The sequence below is a fragment of the Muntiacus reevesi genome, chromosome 2, assembly GCF_963930625.1.
Source record: "Muntiacus reevesi chromosome 2, mMunRee1.1, whole genome shotgun sequence".
Classification (NCBI taxonomy): Eukaryota; Metazoa; Chordata; class Mammalia; order Artiodactyla; family Cervidae; genus Muntiacus; species Muntiacus reevesi.
This window is the reverse complement of record NC_089250.1, coordinates 23,928,463-23,949,486: the sequence shown is the minus strand read 5'-3', so window position 1 is coordinate 23,949,486 and position 21,024 is coordinate 23,928,463. Positions and strand designations below refer to the sequence as shown.

At 42.2% G+C, this 21,024-nt stretch overlaps 1 protein-coding gene across 1 annotated transcript; it reads right to left on the bottom strand.

Annotated features, from left to right (window-relative positions):
• Window positions 1-489: 489 nt before the first annotated feature.
• On the bottom strand, window positions 490-3,570 carry OTUD1 (OTU deubiquitinase 1). Its single transcript, XM_065921089.1, has one exon. The coding sequence runs from the start codon at window positions 3,183-3,185 to the stop codon at window positions 1,737-1,739; it is 1,449 nt and encodes a 482-aa protein (XP_065777161.1). The 5' UTR covers window positions 3,186-3,570; the 3' UTR covers window positions 490-1,736.
• Between the last annotated feature and the right edge of the window lie 17,454 nt (window positions 3,571-21,024).

The window sequence follows — 21,024 nt, the reverse complement described above, 5'->3', positions numbered from 1 at the left end:
ACAAAAAACCAGAGATTCATGGTTAGGGAACATTTAAACCTTTGACAAATTGCCTTCCCTTGATAGCCAATAGCATCCTTCCATTGATCCTTGACCATCTTTCCATGGTTAAGCGATGAACTCAAAAGTCAACTGTCTATAAGCATCAACTGAAAAGTAAGAAATTCAAACTAGTCGGGTTGATCCTGCCAATATAAGCATGTCAGCATTATGTGTACAGACACACCTCTCAACTAAATCTGATAATACATCTTAATATTAAGGGAGTCCCTTAATCTCAAGAGGCCAGACTGCATAAAGGGGCATTTCTTTGGTTACTCTAGAACATTTAAATCTGGGAATTCCCTGGCGGTCCAGTGCTTAGGACTCCGTGCTCCCAATGCAGGGCACATGGATTTGATCCAAGGTCAGGGAACTAAGACCCTGAATGCCGCCTGGTGTAGCCAAATAAAAAAATAAATGAAAGTTACTTCAGGCAAAAAGACACCGTAAAAGTAAAATTACGCATTTTATTCACTCATTCCATCAGCTGAGAATTGCTCTATTGTACAAATACAGTATTGTACAAAAAAAATCACAAAATGTTACAAAATAAAAAAGTACAAACTGCATTACTTAATAAATACCACTAAAAGTAGTTAAAGTGGAAATGAGATAGATTTTAGGTTGAAAACATTGTTTGACCCAGCAAACCATACAAGCTCTGTATACAGACATTTGTACTGTACATAAAACAGGGCAATCCTATTTTGCCTTATGAAAGAATTTAAAAGGAGTAGACTATTAAGACAGTATTCTCCTGCTACAAAATAATTGTCAGGGTTGCTTGGAGGCATTTATGCCATTAATTTTCAAATCTCTCAGTTGAATCCAAGAAACTATATATGAAGCAGGAGGCTTATCTTGTCATAAAGATTTCTATCATGTTAAAAAATTCTTTTCAACAAAAAGACAAATATAAATAAAAACAACTGAAAGCACCAGACAACCTAAACATCAACTGGAGTACAGAATAATCACTCTGCCATCAGCAAATATCAGACTTTCATTCAAGTAAGAGCTGGTACTATTCTTAGGAAAAAAAAACAAAAAATCTTCCCACAACCTCCCCTTAAGTATTTTCTCTTTAAAAGGTTGACCATTTCTAGAAAAATAATGATTTTCCAAACAACTAATCTGTCATCAAAACGGAATGGGTCAATTATCTGGTAACATGAAAGCATCAATAGCCATTTGAAATAATTATCTAAGAACTTTAAAATTCAAATCCAACAACATAAAATACTAAATCACAAACTCTGCTCAAAATAATAAACTTCATATAAAGCACTTCTCTGGATTTATGCCGGAAAGCTGTTTGTCAAAATGAAACACATCCTAGATGAAGGTACACCAATAGTTAAAAATGTTGTGCAAAAATACGTTTTTATAGAAAATAGATTACCAGGAATGAACAAATTTACACTGAGAAATCAGCTTGCAAATTAAGTAGTGCCAACTTTATACAGCAAATCATAAATAGCAGTAGGATCACCCAAAGCTACCATGAAACATCATTTAGGTGCCCAGCAACCTTCAGCTCTGAGGAGAAAACATTCAAAAAAATGATTAAGGCATTACACCTACAGTAAATCTACTAGAAAGTTTAAAAGTGCAATTACCCTGATTAAAGTTCATATAACTCTCCAAACACAAATTAGGTATGCAATTTTCCCAGGGCGAGGGTCTCAGACACTTCAAGAGCATGCATTTTGCTCAATATACATTTTGGACAGGGATATGGCCATGGACTTGGCGAGTTCTTCATCGCGTTTTCTCTGCACTTGAGTCTGCCTGCACCAAGTGTCATACTCCGGGTTCGGATACGAGTGATCAAACACCGCGTCATAATGTCCGTTACTGAGCCAACTGAGCCAAATGCTAGGCCTTAGGGAATCCTCCGGGCCCAAATAGTGAATCATGGTAGACACCGTGGGGCTCTCCAGCCTCCCTCCAGTAGTCAGATGAATATTCACATTCAGCATCTGCCCCATGGCCAGCAGTTCAGGGTACCCGGCCCACGCGCCGTCCTGGGCAGCAGCGATGATAAACTCCCCCACGTCGCCCTCAATCAAGGGGCTAAAGTGGTCGAGGTGGTCGGCGATGTAGTGCACCGTCTGTTCCCGTAGCTCCCGGTGTAGGCTCTGGTCCCCGTACACCGTCTTGCTGACCGCCCGGTAGAGGCAGTTGCCGTCGGGAATGATGTGAAATCGGTACTTGTTCCTCTGCCGCAGGTACTTGTCCTGCCTCTCCACCTCCGCCAGGTACAGGGCCAGCTTCTCGTCCCTAGGATCCGACCTGGACACGATCACCGTCTCGCCGCTCCGCGCCGGGGCTGCCTCGCCACTCCGGGCCGGGGCCGCCTCGGCCTCCGTGTCGGGCCGCCCCAGCTCTTCGGCACCTGGACCGTCGCCGCGGTCGCCGGCTTTGTCCCAGCCGCGGAGATTCCTCTCTGCCGGGCGCTCCTCGGCCCACGGGTCGGGGCCGGGCTCCGGGCTCCCCGGGGGCGGCGCGGGGCCGCGGTGCTTGGCGGCGGCCAGGGCCTGGCGGTGCTCGCTCAGTCGGAAGTTTCTGTCGGGCCCTTCGCGGGTCGCGTCCAGACCGGCAGGCTCCGGGCCGTCGGGCCTCAGGAGCTCCTCCAGAAGCCAGGCCGAGGAGCCCCGCCGCGGCGGGACCGGAGCGCCTGGTGCCGGAGCCAGCAGGAGGCAGCGGCCGCGCGGGGCGGCGGGCGCCGCGGCGCCGGGCTCGGGGCCGCGCAGCAGGAGCCGGTCGGCGCCCAGGGCCCGCACGGTGATCTGCGCCGTGGACGTGTAGTGTGGCGGCAGCGGCGGCTTGCAGGACCCGCCGGGCGGCCCGGCGGCGGCGGCGGCTGAGGCGGGGGCGGCGGCCCCGGACACCATCTCGAAGCAAGAGGAGAAGGCGGGCATCTTGGCGGCGGGAGCGGCGGCGGCTTCGCGGGGCTCGGCGGCCGCGGCCGGCTGGCACTCACCGGTTTCGGGCTCCGGGGCACCGCCGGCGGGTCCCGGGGGCTGCAGAGAGACCTTGAACGAGGCGGCGGTGGCGGCGGCGGGCGGAGCAGCGGTTGCGGCCGTGGGACCCGGGCCCCCGGCTGGGTAGTGGGTGCAGACGCTGCTGTAGAGCTGCATGTCCCTGCCCGCCGCTCGGCCCCTTATAGGCGCGCCGAGCCCCGGTGAGGGGACACACCCTCCGGGCCCGGGGGAGGGGGCCGGCCGAGTGCGGTGACCCAGTGCCCTGAGAATAGAAATGACCGAAGGGCCGCCGGCGCGTCAGGAGCTGCAAATAGCGCCCGGGTCCCCGCCAAATTCCTGCTGCGCCACAGCGCGCGGTGGGGGCGGGGAGGGGACGCGCGCTCGACCCCTGCCGGCGCAAGCGGCCCGCAGACCCGGGACGCGTGCGCCCGCCGCCGCTGCCCCGGCCCGCGGCGGCAGCTGAAGACTCTCTGAGGTAGCCGCCCGCCCTGCTGGAGCGCGTCCCGCCGGCTAGCAGCACTGCAGGGCGCGCGGACGGGCCAGGAGGCGGGGCCGCGGTTGTTTACCTCAGGCAGCGCTACCGCGTCACGTGCCCTCGCTGGAATGTGCGGCTCGTCGCGGCGTCCCATTCAATCGCCGGGGCTCGCCCCACCCCCTCCGGTTCGCCCCGCCCCGTTCGGTGACGTAATGGGCGTGGCCCGCAGCGCGGGCGACGGGCGCGCGGGCGGGAGAGCGCGGAGGCGCGGAGGCCTGTGCAGCAGTGGCCGCGGCCCCGGCCCCACCTCAGCGTTAGTTCTTAGGCGCCGCGCTTTTCTGAGCTTCAGCAGTGGATCTTGGCGGGTTCGGGGCAGCTTGGGGCGGACCAGAATGCTGAAATGCGTTTCAAAAGAAGCTTCCGAGTTCTGCGTGGAGACAGCTGCCCTAAAACCTGCATGGCCTCTGCATGGTCGTTGCGCCACTGCCATCTTTTTCACTCATCCCTGAGATTATATTGTTAACGTAGTATATTGTTATTTTGTTAACGTATATTGTTAACGTGACGCCTCCTTTTCTCCCCAGCACCTTGCCGCCCTGCTAAACCGAAACCAACTTTTCTGCAGTCCTAACCCGTGTAGACATGCAAATACAAGCCTTGGGTGAAATACCAAATGCCTAACCGGGCCTTTTGAAAATAGGTGCAGCTGTTCACCGTAGGTCAATGGTAAAGAGGGTCGTGATGCATTGCGAGAATGTTGAAATTGAGTAGAATGTTGAACATAGTCCTACCCTATTGTGTTAGATGTCCCTGTTTGTAAAGGAAAGCTATAATACTCGTGATCAACTTGTATACTGACTGTATAGCATGAGCAGTTCTTGTTATGTTCTCAGCTTTGATCACATGCGAAACTGACAGACCCTAAATGTTCAGTGAACCTAAGAAGCTGTCTCACTGTTTCGGTGATGAGGAAATAGCTTACGTTATGGTGTAAGCCTTCCCACTCCACATACTCTTTTGTGAGTCGTAGGTTCCGTGAATGGAAAGACTTACTTGGTCTTGATGGCTGTTACAGTTAGAAACCCAGCACAGAGCCTGGCACATAAATGGAACTAATTAATATTTATTGGATGAGTTAATTAATGGAAGAGGAGTTCCCAAAACAGTGGAAAAGGCAGAATTACGATCCTGGTCTCCTGACCCCCAGCCAGAGCTTCAGTTTGCCGTCGTGGGTGTGACTGACAGGATCCCAAGCTGCCTTTGCCCAGGTCGCTTGAACCTGTTAGGTAGGTCAACTGGAAGGAAAAACAACCACATAAAAGTCTAACCGTCTTTTCAGCTTCTGGTGACACCCCATTGGAAGTTTGTAGACCCCACTGGCTAACTAGAAAAAGGAAGTTACTTAAATTTCATCGCTGATTTGGGAATTATTTGTTATTCTACCTTTAGCCTTTGAGTAGCTGGCATTCTGAAATAGAATACAAAACAATTAACAATAAAATAATCCCCCAAATCATATTTACTGAGTAGCCAGTGTGCCTAGCAAAGCTAGCAAAAAAGGGGCGTGGAGTGAGTTAAGGAAGCTTTTTTTTTTTTTTAACGTAAATCCTAAAGCAAGAATATGTTTTGAACAGACTGGAGTAAATACAGGGGGAAAATATAAGGCTAGGTACTCAGAGGACAGGCTAGGTCCGATGTACCAAATTAGGAATGTCAAAATTTAACAAAATTCAATTGAGTAAATTTGATGATCTGATTGATTTTATTAAGCAATTCAGACTTATTCCATCAAGTAATGTCCCATCCAGCAGCTAGAAGGGTACTTCCACCTGTTGCAGAAAGTGCAAAGTTGTTATTGTTGTTGTTGTTTTTAAATAGGAAGAAGGGTGGAGTAAAGAAGTTCTTAGCAAAAAAATGGATAATGAATTATTTTTCGGTCAGGGCTTTGGGGGTCAAGGAGGGTCCTGTCAGGGTTTTATCACACAGACTCCTGCTTCTTCCTCTGGGAAATGGAGGTGACCTATATGACAGGTGACCTCATTGGTACTAATTAGATAATTCCAAACCAGTTGATTATGATTATGTTTTTTTAAAATGCTCATAGCTACTTCCTTTATTTATAAAATGTATTTATTTTATAGTGTAGTATGGCTGATTTACAATGTTGTGCTAGTTTCAGGTGTAGAGTGAAGTGACTCAGTTATATATGAACTGAATTTTTTTCAGATTGTCTCCCCATATATGATTAAGATTACTTGTCAACAGAACACTGAAACTGCAATTAAGTCTTGGTTTGTTGTAGTGGGGCCCATTTGGGGCCTTTTTTTTTTTTTAACAGAAGCAAATTATCAACAGAGATGTGAAGATTCAAACCATCAATGTATGTGAAGCATCTTTTTGTGTGTGTGTTTTTTTAGTTTGTGTGGAGATGATAGACAATATAATGAAGTACTTCCTAGGTGGATGTAAGCACTGGTGTAGACTCACTTGGCTGTGCATGCCTGCGTACTAAGTTGCTTCAATAGTGTTCGACTCTTTGTAACCCCATGGACTGTAGCCCACCAGGCTCCTCTGTCCATGGGATTCTCCAGGCAAGAATACTAGAGTGGGTTGCCATCCTCTCCTCTGGGATCTTCCCGACCTGGCAATTGAACCCACATCTGCCTGTATCGCCTGCATTGCAGGTGGATTCTCTACCCATTGAGTCACATGGGAAGCCCATGGTAGACTATACCACACTGCATATTCACTGTAAGAATCAGTGGCCACTCTGTCTAGGTCTGGAAAATCTTGCTGGAAGAGATGGTACTTCAGGAAACTCAAAGCAGGGATGATTGCCAGCCTTGGAAGTGGGATTGTTTCTGCCCCTGGAGTATAAGAAAAGGCAAGACCTTGCCAGTGACAGCAAAGAGATTAGGGTAGGAAAGTGTGTGTGTTGGGGGGCGGGGGGGGGGGGTGTACAAATTCAGTTCCTTGATGTGCCATCTGAAAAGAATTCCTAATGATTGTCTTCTGGAAAAATCATCTGTCAAGCATATTTTGGTGCTGTGCATAAGACTGGCTGAAGTATAAATCAAAATTGCATAGTTATTGAACAGGCTAGGAAAGCAGAAAATTTCAGCAACTGTCCTTCAAAAGTTAGCAACAAGACAATCAATAGGTTAAAACAAAACCAAAAGGACAAGGCATTTAATCGATGAATATTTATTGAGCACCAGCTCTGCTCCCAGCATGGTGCCAATTACACAGATTTCAGACACAGATTCTGTCCTGCGGCCCAGGTCACAGAAACCTAACCCCCAAAGACATCTTTCACAAATAGGACCCAATCCCAGCATGATTTTTTAAAAAAAATATATACCTTTAAATACCCCCATCTCGTAGCTGTTTGCTTTAAAGACAAAAAATTCCCAACCTCTTCCCCTCCCACCAAATTAAAACTTTTAAACATGCAAACATTCGTCCATTTATTCATTCATTAAGTCTTCATTTTTTTACAAACCTAATATGAAGAATCCACTTCAAAAAGAACACAGTTGGAGGACTCATTCTTCCCAATTCCAAAATTTACCACCAAACTACAGTCGTCAAAACCATGTGGTACTAGCATAAAGGTAAACATATAGATCGGTGAACTAGAACTGAGAATGCAGAAGTAAGGTCACATGCGTGCATGTGCACGTTAAGTCGCTTCAATCACGTCCGACTCTTTGTGACCCTATGGGCTGTAGCTCGCCAGGCTCCTCTGTCCATGGGATTCTCTAGGCAAGATTTCTGGAGTGGGTTGCCATTTCCTCCTCCAGGGGATCTTCCCAACCCAGGGACTGAACGCACGTCTCTTACATCTCCTTCATTGGCAAGTGGGGGTTTTTTTACTACTAGTGCCACCTGGGAACCCCTTAATAAGGCCATATATATATGATCAATTATCTTTGACTGGGTGCCAAGACAATTCAATGGGAGAAAGAATAGCTTTTTCAACAAATGGTGCCAGGACAGCTGGCTATCTACATACAGAAGAATGAAGTTGGGCCCCTTAACATAAACAAAAGTTAACTTAGAGCAGATCAAAAGTAGAAGCTACACCTATCAAATTCTCAGAAGACATTTGAGGCAGAAATCTCAGTGACCGTGGATTAAGCAATGGTTTCTTACTTGTGACACCAAAGACAAACAGCCAAAGAAGAAGATGGTAAGTTGAACTTCATCAAAACTAAAAACTTGTGCTTCAAAGGATACCATAGAGAAAGTGAAAAAACAAACTGAAGAATGGGAAAGCATATTTACAAGTCATATATCTGATAAGGGACTTTGAAATACATAAGGAATGTATTAAAAAGTCTTATGTAATTCAGCAGTAGAAAGACAACCCAACTTTTAAATGGACACACAATTTATATAGATATTTCTCCAAAGAAGTTATACAAGCAGCCTATAACGTATGAAAATATGCTCAATATCATTAGTCATCAAGGAAATGCAAATCAAAACCCACAGTGAAGTCTACCAAATACCCACTAAGATAGCTGTAATAAAAAACGACAATAACAAGCATTGGTGGAAAATGTGGAGAAATTAGAATCCTATCCATTGTTTGTAGAACTTTTTTCTTTTTGGCCACGCCACATGTGGGATCTTATTTTCCTGATTAGGTTATTAGACCCATGCCCTCTACTTTGGAAGCAGGGAGTCTTAACCACTGGACTGCCAGGCAAGTCCTGCTTATAGAATTTTAAAATATAACTTTAAAAACATTTTGAAAAACAACTTGGCAGTTCCTCAGAAGGTTACACATAGAGTTACCATATGCCATATGATCTTATAATTACACTGTTGGGTGTATAACCACGAGAAATAAAAAAATGTTATGCCCACACAAAAACATATATATCAATGTTCATAGTAACATCATTCATAATGGCTAAAAAGTGGAAACAACCCAGTTTCCATCATCTAATGAATAGATATATCCACACAATGAAATACTATACAGCCATAAAAAGAATGAAGTACTGATCCTTGATGCAACATGGGTGAACCTTGAAAACATTATCGTAAATGAAAGAAACCAGACACAAAAGGCCACATATTGCATAATTCCTTTTGTATGAAATACCCACAGAAGAACTATACAAAAAACATCTTAATGACCTGGATAATCATGATGATGCGATCCCTCACCTAGAGCTAGACATGTTAGAATTTGAAGTCAAGTGGGTCTTAGGAAGCATCACTACGAACAAAGCTAGTGGAAGTGATGGAATTCCAGCTGAGCTAAACCTATAAGATGATGCTGTTAAAATGCTGCACTCAGTATCCCAGCAAATTTGGAAAACTCAGCAGTGGCCACAGACTGGAAAAGGTCAGTTTTCATTCTAATCCCAAAAAAAGAGAATGCCAAAGCATGTTCAAACTACTGCACAATTGCACTCATCTCACAAGCTAGTAAAGTAATGCTTGAAATTCTCTAAGCTGGTCTTCAACAGTACGTGACCTGAGAACTTCCAGATGTTCAAGATGGATTTAGAAAAGGCAGAGGAACCAGAGGTCAAATCGCCAACATCCGTTGGATCATAGAAAAAGCAAGAAAATTCCAGAAAAACATCTACTTCTGCTTCATTGACTGCACTAAAGCCTTTGACTGTGTGGATCACAATAAACTGTGGGAAATTCTTAGAGCGATGGGAATTTCAGACCACTTTACCTGCCTCCTGAGAAACCTGAATGCAGGTCAAGAAGGAACAGTTAGAACCGGACATGGAACAACAGACTGGTTCAAAATTGGGAGACGAGTACTTCAAGGCTGTAATTTGTCACCCTGATTATTTAACTTACATGCAGAGTACATAATGCGAAATGCCAGTCTGGATGAAGCACAAACTAGAATCAAGATTTCTGGGAGAAATACCAATAACCTCAGATATGCATACACCACCACCCTTATGGCAGAAAGCAAAGAGGAACTAAAGAGCCTCTTGATGAAAGTGAAAGAGGAGAGTGAAAAACCTGGCTTAAAACTCAATATTCAAAAGACAAAGATCATGGCATTCAGTCCCATCACTTCATGGCAAATGTGAAGTGAAGTGTTATTCACTCGGTCATGCCCAACTCTTTGCCACCCCATGGACTGCAGCCAACCAGGCTCCTCTGTCCATGGCATTTTCCAGGCAGGAATACTGGAGTGGGTAGCCATTTCCTTCTCCAGGAGATCTTCCCAACCCAAAGATTGAACCCAGGTCTCATGGCAAATAAATGGGGAAACAATGGAAACAGTGACATACATTCTTTTCCTGGGCTCCAGAATAAATGGCAACCCACTCCAGTGTTCTTGCCTGGAGTGTCCCAGGGACAGGGGAGCCTGGTGGGCTGCCGTCTATGGGGTCGCACAGAGTCGGACACGACTGAAGCGACTTAGCAGCAGCAGCAGCAACAGCAGAATCACTGCAGATGGTGATTGCAGTCATGAAATTAAAATGTGTTTGCTCCTTGGAAGAAAAGCTCTGACCAACCTAGACAGCATATTAAAAAGCAGAGACATTACTTTGCTGACAAAGGTCCATCTAGTCAAAGCTATGGTTTTTCCAGTAGTCACATACGGATTTGATAGTTGGACCATAAAGCAGACTGAGCACTGAAGAATTAATGCTTTTGAACTGTGGTGTTGGAGAAGCCTCTTAAGAGTGCCTTGGACTGAAAGGAGATCAAACCAGTCAATCATAAATATTCATTGAAAGGATTGATGCTGAAGCTGAATCTCCAATACTTTGACCACCCGATGCAAAGAGTTTACTCATTAGAAAAGACCCTGATACTGGGAAAGATTGAAGGTAGGAGCAGAAGGGGATGACAGGATAAGATGGTGGTATGGCATTACCGCCTTGATGCACATGAGTTTGAGTAAGCTCCAGGAGTTGGTGAAGGACAGGGAAGCCTGGCATGCTGCAGTTCATGGGGTCACAAAGAGTTGGACACAACTGAGCAACTGAACAACAACAACAATGAAATGTCCAAAATAGGTAAATCTATAGAGACAGAAAGTAGATTAGTTGCCAGAGACTAGGGAGAAGGGGCAATAGGGAATCACTACCAGTAGGAACAGATTTCTTTTTGGAGTGATGAAAATGTTTAAAGTTAGATTACGGTGGCGATTGCACAACTCTGTGTGCTCTAGAAACCACTAGACAACATTTTTAAAGGATCAATTTTAGGGCATGTAAATTACATCTAAGTGAAGCTATTTAAAAAATAAAAAACAAACCTACTATGAGCTAGGTACTGTGCTAAGTGCTTGATATAAAAAGATTTTATAAATGTCTCAGCAGCAGCAACACTTACTTTGTTACATTATTTCATAAATCATGGACATTTTATGTATCTTAATGATTTTTCATTAAGTACTGTGCAAATGCACAGTATTCTAGCACTTAAGGGTAATTGTTATATGATGTAAGGAGTTAAAAGTTACTGAAACCAAATCATTTATGACCAAGTGAAAGGGATATTTGATGAGCTGGGCTAGTGAAACACTACTTGAATTTATAATTTGATTTTTAAGCTTTTTATGTCATCATTATTACATAAAAAATAATTTTCCATTCTGTTCATTAAATACTCAATGAACTTTAATATTGCATAAAACATATAGGAATATGCCCCAGTTTAACCATATATACGCATGCTGAGTCGCTTCAGTTGTGTCCGACTCTTTGTGACTCTACCGACTGTAGCCCGCCAGGCTCCTCTGTCCGTGGGATTCTCCAGGCAGGAATACCTGAGAGGGTTGCTATGCCCTCCTCCAGGGGATCCCTCCGACCGAGGGGTCGAGGTCATATCTCTCATGTCTCCTGCACTGGCAGGCGTGTTCTTTACCACTAGTGCTTTCTGAGAAGCCCTTGACGACATATAGGACCAGCCACACATAAAATGTATAGTGTGTTGTGGGAAAGATTCTGAAAACTGCCTGAGGTACAGCAGGCTCTCACTAAATGTTTTCTGAATATTGTCAAGTAAAAAATGGAACATAAGCAGTAAAAGACAAGCATCTTGGGAAGTATTGCGTGGGCTGGTATATATTCATGCTATTTAAAGTTAGCAAATAAATAAATAAAGGACACAACTTCATGCAAACAACACAATATTTTCTTTCTTTAGCACATTTCCCACTGTTGACATGTCAGTCTGGAAGTGAAATTTCTAGGCAAAAGTGAAAGTTCGTCTCAACTATTGAAACTTTATGGCTCTTCTGAAACATTTATTAGTCGCTGAAAATCCTATTATCTAAAAATCTTATAACTCCAGGAAATATAAATCAATATATGATAATTAGATCAGGTAATCAGAGGCTTTTGCTTTTAGAAGGAGAAAAAGTTAGGACTAAGACTGGAGCGAAAGCTGGCAAGTATATATAATCATTGACTCCTAAATTTAGGCTTGGAAAATGTGCATGTCATTTTAATAAATAGCCCACAGTTTGCTTGGTGATTGGAATATGGTTCAACTCTCTACCCATGCAGTGGCATTTTTCATCTTGTGAATTCAGGGGACTAGTGAGAGAAGGGAAAGAAAGAGCTGTCATTCTCATGGAGGTTCAGATCATGTCATTTGGTCAGAATAATGAGTTTGTGTACACAGTTTTGAATCATTCCAGCATGAAGGGGAGAAGACCAAAACCTGAGGTTTCCCTGAATTCCCTTCATCAGATGTAGCATTATGTTAGGGAACGGTTGGTTAGACCAAAAGCAGTTTGCTCCGTGCTCTGTTGCCTGCTTCTGGTTGCCTTAACTAGTATAATGAACTGATCTCCTAATAATAACTAGGCCTGCTAGTTGTACAAAGAGAAATAAAGCCTGTGACTCATGATATGGTTTGAGTGTTTGTGTTCCTCCAGAATTCACACGTGGGAATCCCTGAAAAGATGATGGTATAAGAAAGTGGGGGCTTGGAAAATGCTTAAATCACGTGGGTAGAGCCCCCAGGAGTGGGATAAGTGTTTATAAAAGAAGCTCCAGAATTCCCTAACTCCTCTCACCTTGTGAGGACAAAACAAGATACCTGCCACCCAGAAAAGGTCCCCCAGGCGTCCAGCCTCCAAAACCAGGAGAAATCAATTTCTGTTGTTTATAAGCTACCCAGTCTGTGGGGTTTTTTTGTTGTTTTTTTTTTGTTGTTGTTGTTGTTTTTTTTAGAGCAGCCCCAATGGATTAAGACAGCCCCTGCTTATAAAGGGCTTCACATAAAGTAGGGAAAACAAGACACCACACACACACCAACGTGAAATAACAATGCAGTGTATGCAGTAATCTGTTGCCAAGGGTGGTTCTATTTCAGCTCAGTAGGCTGGATGTATGCCAACATTTTGAATATCCAGTCTTCAGTGTTTACTTAGTAGTTAAAGAGCTGTAAGCAAATGAACGTGGTAGCGTGGCTTACCCCTCTGGAGACGAATGGGGAGAGGGAGGCACCTTTTACACTGCTCTCCCTCTATGTGGGTACAAGGCCAGGCTGAGCGACACGCCCGTAATGACTAAGAGGTCAGTTGTAAAAATGCCCAGTCGTTATGTAACTATTTTGCCAAGACTTAAGAAAAGGAAAATATGGAGAGTAGAAATTTACTTCAAAATCAAGTTTTATTGTGCTTTAACTTATTACATTCAGAAAACTAAGATCATGGCATCCAGTCCCATCACTTCATGGCAAATAGATGGGGAAACAGTGGCTGACTTTATTTTTTTAGACTCCAAAATCACTGCAGATGGAGATTGCAGCCATGAAATTAAAAGACACTTACTCCCTGAAAGGAAAGTTATGACCAACCTGGCCAGCATATTAAAAAGCAGAGACATTACTTTGCCAACAAAGGTTCATCTAGTCAAAGCTTTGGTTTTTCCAGTAGTCATGTATGGATATAAGACTTGGACTACAAAGAAAGCTGAGCGCCAAAGAATTGATGCTTTTGAACTGTGTTGGAGAAGACTCTTGAGAGTCCCTTGAACAGCAAGGACATCCAACCAGTCCATCCTAAAGGAAATCAGTCCTGAATATTGATTGGAAGGACTGATGTTGAAGCTGAAATTCCAATACCTTGGCCACCTCATGCAAAGAGCTGACTCATTTGAAAAGACCCTGATGCTGGGAAAGATTGAGGGCAGGAGAAGGGGACAACAGAGGATGAGATGGTTGGATGGTATCACCGACTCAATGGACTCGAGTTTAGGTAGGCTCCAGGAGTTGGTGATGGTCAGGGGGGCCTCGCATGCTGCAGTTCATGGGGTCGCAAAGAGTCGGACACAACTGAGCAACTGAACTGATTGACAGAACTTATTACATTCTTTTTTTTTTTATGTTCTTTTCCATTATGGTTTATCACAAGGTATTGAATACAGTTCCCTGGGCTGTACAGTAGGACCTTGTTGTTTATCCATCCTATATATCATCGTTTACATCTGGTAATCCCAAATTCCCTGTCCTTTTTTCCTCTACCCTCCTCCTTGGCAATCTGTTCTCTCCATCTGTGAGTCTGTTTCTGTTTAATGGATAGGTTCATTTGTGCCATATTTAGATTCTACATATAAGTGATATCATATGGCATTTGCCTTTCTCTTTCTCGCTTACTTCACTTAGTGTGGTAATCTCTAGCTGCATCCATGTCACTACAAAGGGCATTATTTCATTCTTTTTATGGCTGAGTAGTATTCCATCGTATATGTATGTTGAAAAAATAAAAGTGATGCAAACGTATAAAATTTAAAGTGCAATTCCCTGCAGTGTCACAGAGAGCATCTTTACACTTATATTTGCGCTTTTATGTGAGGGACAATTTCTTATAAATATTTTAGAAGGTACTTCTTGAGATGGTTTACCAACCTAAGGAGGTTTTGAACGTCATTGGATCTGATTTGTTTTGGAAATTATTGTATTAACAAAGTACACTTTGTGACTCCAATTTCCTATGAGACACAGAATAGCACTTATTGCATTTCTAAAGGCTCTCTCTATACCATATGTACACTTACGGTGTTATTAGTGGTGTTAATAAGTAGACATTGTTGATTGAATGAATGGATGAATGAATAGAAACAAAATGAAAGAATTTATAGTTTCCCTCAGCATTTGTACATTTGAGCTTCCTACTTGATTTTTCAGGAACATTTTTCTGCTTAAGAATTTCAGTCATCCAAGTTATAAAAATAACTGCTGTGAAGCCAATAATTTTTTTTCAACATAAATACAGTTTTATGGGGTTTTTATCTTGAAAATAATACATGCTCATTGTAGAAAATTAGAATCTTTAAACAAAAAAAAGAGAAAAAATTTTTTAAATCTATCCACTGAAGAGACAACTTGTTAGTCAATTATATCTGCATCAGTGGTTCTCAATTGGGGAGACTTGACAAGGTCTGCAGGTATTTTTGCTTATCACAGCTAGAAAGGCCAGTGTGTGTGCGGTGGGGGAGGGATGTGTGTGGTGGTACTTGCATCTGGTGGGTAGATGCCAAGGATGCATCTAAATGTTCTATAATATAGGACAGCTCCCATAACAAAAAATTATCTGGCCCAAAACGTCCATAGTACAAAGACTGAAAATCCTGACACACAGTACACACACACACACACACACACAATTATCAACAAAAATGGGATCATACCATAAACACCATGCTCTTATCTATGGCATGATGACTAGGGGAAAAAAAAGTATACTATTTTTGTTTACCTGATATGTCAAAATATCTTTCATATTAAAAATACACTTCTACATTTTTCTCTAATAGCATTTTGATGTCTGCTATCCTTGAGTCTTTTAGAAATCTTATAGCATTCTCAGATAAAGGCTCTCTGTAAGTTTTTGCAACAGGTGGATTTGCTTTCTGTTAGCTGCTTAATAACACCCTGGAATATGAAGACAACTAAAACAACTAAAGAATATGAACTTTAAGGTGATTATTGCTTCTTCTGACTGTGGAATTGCAGTGAAAACTTTAATATTTATTCTCTACTGTGTCTCAAATTGTGTCAGTTTTAGTTACTTTGTTGATACAGCCAATTAATCTAGTAGTTGACTGCAAAGTAGCTTTGCAAAGACTGCAAAGTGAACTTCTATGAGCTTATATCTTCTTTTGTAGAGCATTTTAAGTCCTAGATTTCTCTAAGGAGTGGTTTTCCCACTTTTTTTTTTTTTAACTACAACAAGAAATAGATTTTACATTGAGAACCAGGACACTACTGTATGTATGTATAACCAAAGCAAGTTTTGAAAAATAGCTTGACAGAAATTCCCTAGCAGTGCTGTGGTTAGGATTCAGCACTTTCACTGCTGGGCCAAGGTTCAGTCCCTGTTAGGGGAAATAAGAATCCTTTTTCCCCACATGGTGCAGTTGCCCTCCCCACAAAAACAAACCAAAACAAAAAAACAAACAAAAAAAAACCCGCTTACCTTTACTAAGTATATGCACTCTATTTTATGTACTGTTCTATTCCTCCTTTTAAAGGATTGTAACCCAAAATTCATTTCATGGCCCACCAATGGCTGTGACTTGTAATTTGAAAACTGCTTCATTACTGCTTTAGATTTACTCTGATTAACCATTGTATTACAGTTTAAGCCAACTCTTTTACATCAGCACATTTACTGAGCAAATGGAGTCATTGAAGAACAAAGAAATATTTCATTCAGTAAGCTAACCTATAATTTATGTTCTGAACCAGTACACTTTTGAGAGAGAAAGGGATTCCTCTTAATAATTATTCCAGACATTTGGGGTAAATCAGAAGTATCCTAGACAAAATAGCATGTGTGGTCAACTATCAACTCTGACTGAAGAGAAAAATAGTTATTTTCATTGCTTTCCTATTGTCTCCCACAACCCTCATCCCTCTATTATATCCATAAAAACCTAAGACCTCTGATACTTGGTGTAGGTGTCTTACTATTTACTAATAGAAGCTAGAATTGGAAGTCCTGGATTCTACTCTCAACTTCACACCTAAATGACTTGGAGCAAATCATTACCTCTTTCTGGCCCTTCATTATTTCTTCTATAAAATGAGGGTTTAATGATCTCTGGGATTCCTTTTGATCTTAAAATTATATGACTTTATGCCATAGGAAATTATCTGAAAACAACTTTAAAAAAAAGGTTAAAGAGCATAAATGGGGTATCTGGATTATGTAAGATCCTAGCCTTCCCCCAAAAACACAATTTCTTCGAACATTTCAATACAAATGCTTGAGTAAGAATACCTGGGTTGGATTAGAAATGTGAGCAACCAAATACATAACAGAATTGGAGGCCTCAAGAGAGTTTCTTTTTCTATCAACCCAGGGAAAGTTATACACACACACACACACACACACACACACACACAATGATTGGGTAAGAGTCTAAGTTTCTTCGATGAAATACAGGAAAATAAGCAGAAAGAGTCTGTGATTGAAATAAATGATGCTAAGAGGTTAAGTGGGAAGTTAAATGCATTGTCAACTCCACAGTTTTGTTAAGAGCACACCTTATTTGGATAAAGAGGTACAAACTGTTGTGTACAAAATAAGCTACAAGAATATATTGTACAACATGGGGAATAGAGCCAATATTTTCTAACTATAAATGGAGTGTAATGTTTAAAAATTGTGAATCACTATATTGAACAGCTGAAAGTTATATGATATTGTGCATCAACTGTACTTCAACTTAGAGTAAAAAGAGCACACCTGTTTAAAATCAAAATTGCTGAGTAAGCTAATAGTCATAATTGTGCATAAGTCAAATGAGCTCCAGCACACATACAGTATAGACAGCATTTGTCATATTTGTTACTGCCCAGCATCTTTTTCAAAAACATTCTTTTTTTTTTTTCTTTTGGTGCATGGCATGTGAGACCTGGCACGCTGCAGCCCATGGGGTTGCAAAGAGTTGGATATGACTTGGTGACTGAACAACAATAACAAATGCAGGATCCTAGTTCCTTGACCAAAAACCAAGATCTTGGTTTCCCTAATCCCTGCAGTGGAAGCACAGATTCTTAACTACTGGACCACCAAGGAAGTTCCTAAACAGCCTTTTCTGACATTTCCTTCCTAGCTAGAAGCCTGGATACATTCTCCCATCCTCACATGAAACCAGGATTGGACCTAGGCTGCAACATCAAACACTCACAGGTTTAGGACTCGGGGTTACTGCTGAGCACGCACAAGGTGCTGGGCTAGGTGTTTTCTATACACTGATCATTCCACACAGTTGTCTGTATTTCACAAAGGTGAAACTGAAGCTCAGATTAAAGGTGGCAGGGTCTGCTAATTGTTCCCCAATATCCAGTTTTTCTTTCTCCTTTTATTTTTATTTTTGACTGTGCCACATGGCTTATGGGATCATAGTTCCCTGCCCAGACATTGAACCCAGGCCCATAGTAGTAAAAGCACCAAGTCCTAACCACTGGACCACCAGGGAACTCCCTCTTTCTCCTTTTAATACTAGAACCTCCATAGTCTAGGTGAGTATATGACTAGTCAACCAAAAACTACAGTTCTCAGCTTCCCTTGCAGCTAAGTATGGCCAAATGATTCTGTAAGGGCCAATGGGGTGTGACTAGAATTGATGTGTGTACCTGGTAGGTCCTGCCTTTTAAAGGAAAACCTTGCACTGCCCTGCATTCCCCCCATTCCCAGCAGGCAGAAGCACAGATGCAGTGTTGAGTCAGCTTCAACAATGCAAGTAAGTCCACACCTTATGGCATGGCAAATCCTGAGTCCTCCAATGACCACATGAAGCTGCCTACCAGCTTGGACTTTTAAGTAAGAGAAAAACAAGGTAATGTATTTTATTCAAGCCACTGTTATTTTGATCTCTATTAAAGCAGTTAAACCAGTATTCTAACTAATACATTAACTTGTTGGAGATCACCCAGCCCCAAGTGGCAGACCTGAGACACACTTGCTTCACGACTTCTTCCACTGTCTCATCTCCTGACGTACACTTCGACAAGGTCCTCACTAACAGAGAATGTTATTTTTGCTCTTGATGTTCTTGTGTATCCTAAGAGCTCGATAAATATTTGAAAATTGGAGTTCATTCTGACAATTTTATGTCCTTATTTAGTGAAGAACCAAAGCTACGTTTCCTCATGTTGAGTGCAATCTATCTCCATCATGATGAATGTTACACTTTAAAAAAAAAAAAAAGTTGGGCTTTGCTTATGCTCTGTTTTGAGGTTCTGACTCATTTTCTTTGGAACATAAAACTATTTGAAGGATGTTAAATTTACTGATTGTTTTCAAGCGTAGTGTTCTCTGAGCACGTTCTTCCTGCACCTTGATCAGATGCCTACCATCTTGCCATTTTTAGGTGGCTCTTCCTATTCATACTAAAAATAGGAATAGGAACATCTACAGCTAATATTAAGCCAATATCTACTGCTATGGTCATATGAAAGTGAAAGTGAATTTGCTCAATCATGTCCAACTCTTTGCAACCCCATGGACTCTAGTCCTCCAAGCTCCTCCATCCATGGGACTTTCCAGGCAAGAGTACTGGAGTGCGTTGCCATTTCCTTCTCCAGAGGATCTTCCTGACACAGGGATCAAACCCAGGTCTTCCACATTGTAGGCAGACTCTACCATCTGAGTCACCAGGGAACCCTTCATACTGGTTGGTAATAAAATACTGAAATAGTTCCATATTCCTTGAGAAACAGCCAATAACCTCTGACCTCCAAGGTTTCCCAGCTGCTCTAGCATCTATGGTTCCTCCTCAGCACCCACCCCCACCCCTAGAAACCAGCAGGGAGCCTCCAGCTCTGTGATCTGAATCTTCTTTGATTAATTGGTGCTTACTTGTATCCTTTGGTTACTAAATATCTTCAATGTCACTTCTGGGAGGTTTTCCAGACTATGGCTGGCAAAGTAACTTCATGAGAGTTTCTGTAATTTCATTTCAAAAAGGTCTTTGAGAAAAATCTCAGTATAAAGATGACAGTTTTATGTCTTCTCAAATCTTTATGTATACTTTCACCCAAGACACACATTTTTAACATTCTTCAAAGGCCTTCCCATGAAATCTCCACTTACCAGTTACACATACAATTATTATACTGATATAAAACTGCACTATAGAGAAATAAAAAATAATTCAAACTTATTCAAAACTACTCTGTAGGGACTTCCCTGGTGGTCCAGTGACTGAGACTCCATGATCCAAATACAGGGGACCCAGGTTCGATCCTTGGTCAGGGAACTAGATGCCACTTGCTGCAACAAAAGATCCAAGATCCTGCATGCCACAAGTAAGACCCAGCACAGTCACATGAGTAAATATATTTTTAAAAACTACACCAATACAGGAGACTTGGGTTAGATTCCTGAGTGGGGAAGATCCCCTGGAGAAGGAAATGGCAACCCACTCCAGTATGCTTGCCTGGAAAATTCCACGGACAGAGGAGCCTGGCGGGCTGCAGTCCATGGAGTTGAAAAGAGTCAGACATGACTGAGCGACTAGGCACAGCACTCTGTGGTTTAACCACCTCTCCTAAGTCATTCTATGTCCTCAAAATGAAAAGTCTCCTCTTGGTTTATGTTTTCAAACTGTGTTCTCTGAAGCTGGGGTCCATTTTTCACATAAAGCCACACTGGCACAGGTGATTCTGGAACAAAGCCCAACTTAAGTAAACTAAAAGGTGTTTCTCCTTTTCAGTTTCTGACAATGAAAATAAAATGTATATAACTTTTATTGTCAGCCATAGTCATCTTACCTGAAAATACATTAGAGTGTATGGTATAAAACGTTTAGTATACTATCTGGTATGTTATCAACACAGTAAATAATAGCAATCATTATTATTGTTATTGTTGTCATTTTTATTATATCTCTAAACTTCAAATCTCATCCTGTTACCCTCCTCTGCTTAAGATCCTGTGTGGCTCCCCATGGCTTGGTGGTCAAGGTCTCGGGTTCCTTTTCAGCCCTCACCTTGTAGCACTTTTGATTTGTCTTCCCTTTATCCTCCAGTCATAGGAAATGACAGTAAATTCTCTAATTGAACTCTTTCTCTCTTTCATTTCCAGGCTATTGCCTATACTGCTCCCTTTGCCGAACACTGCATCTGGGTCACTCTAATTCACCCACGAGGTCTCAATTTAGACGATGCTTGTTCCAGGCATGTCTGTGTACCATTTGGTTACTTGCCCATTTCCTGGATTACAAGCTTTATGAAGCTTAGGCAATGATCAGTTCCTTTTCCTGGTTAATATGCATTTAGTTATACAAATTTTATATCCTTTCTCTATTAATCAACAAACTTTTTATGCGTATAAAAAATGCCCAGGGTATGACTGAATTATACTATTTTTTTAAAGAGATGATCCATATTTAATCTACCACTTCCCTAAATGTCATGATTAGAGTGTCTTTAATTAAAGTTGGTGTTGGTATATTTTTTATTCAAGGAACCTGTAATCACACCTATCATACCATGAGAGAGAGATAAATAATTCATATATACATTTAGAACTAAAAGAAGTAGATAAATGTT

Bases quoted from the DNA above. Each gene is read 5' to 3' on its own strand.
- OTUD1 (XM_065921089.1), bottom strand. From the start codon at position 3,185: ATGCAGCTCTACAGCAGCGTCTGCACCCACTACCCAGCCGGGGGCCCG.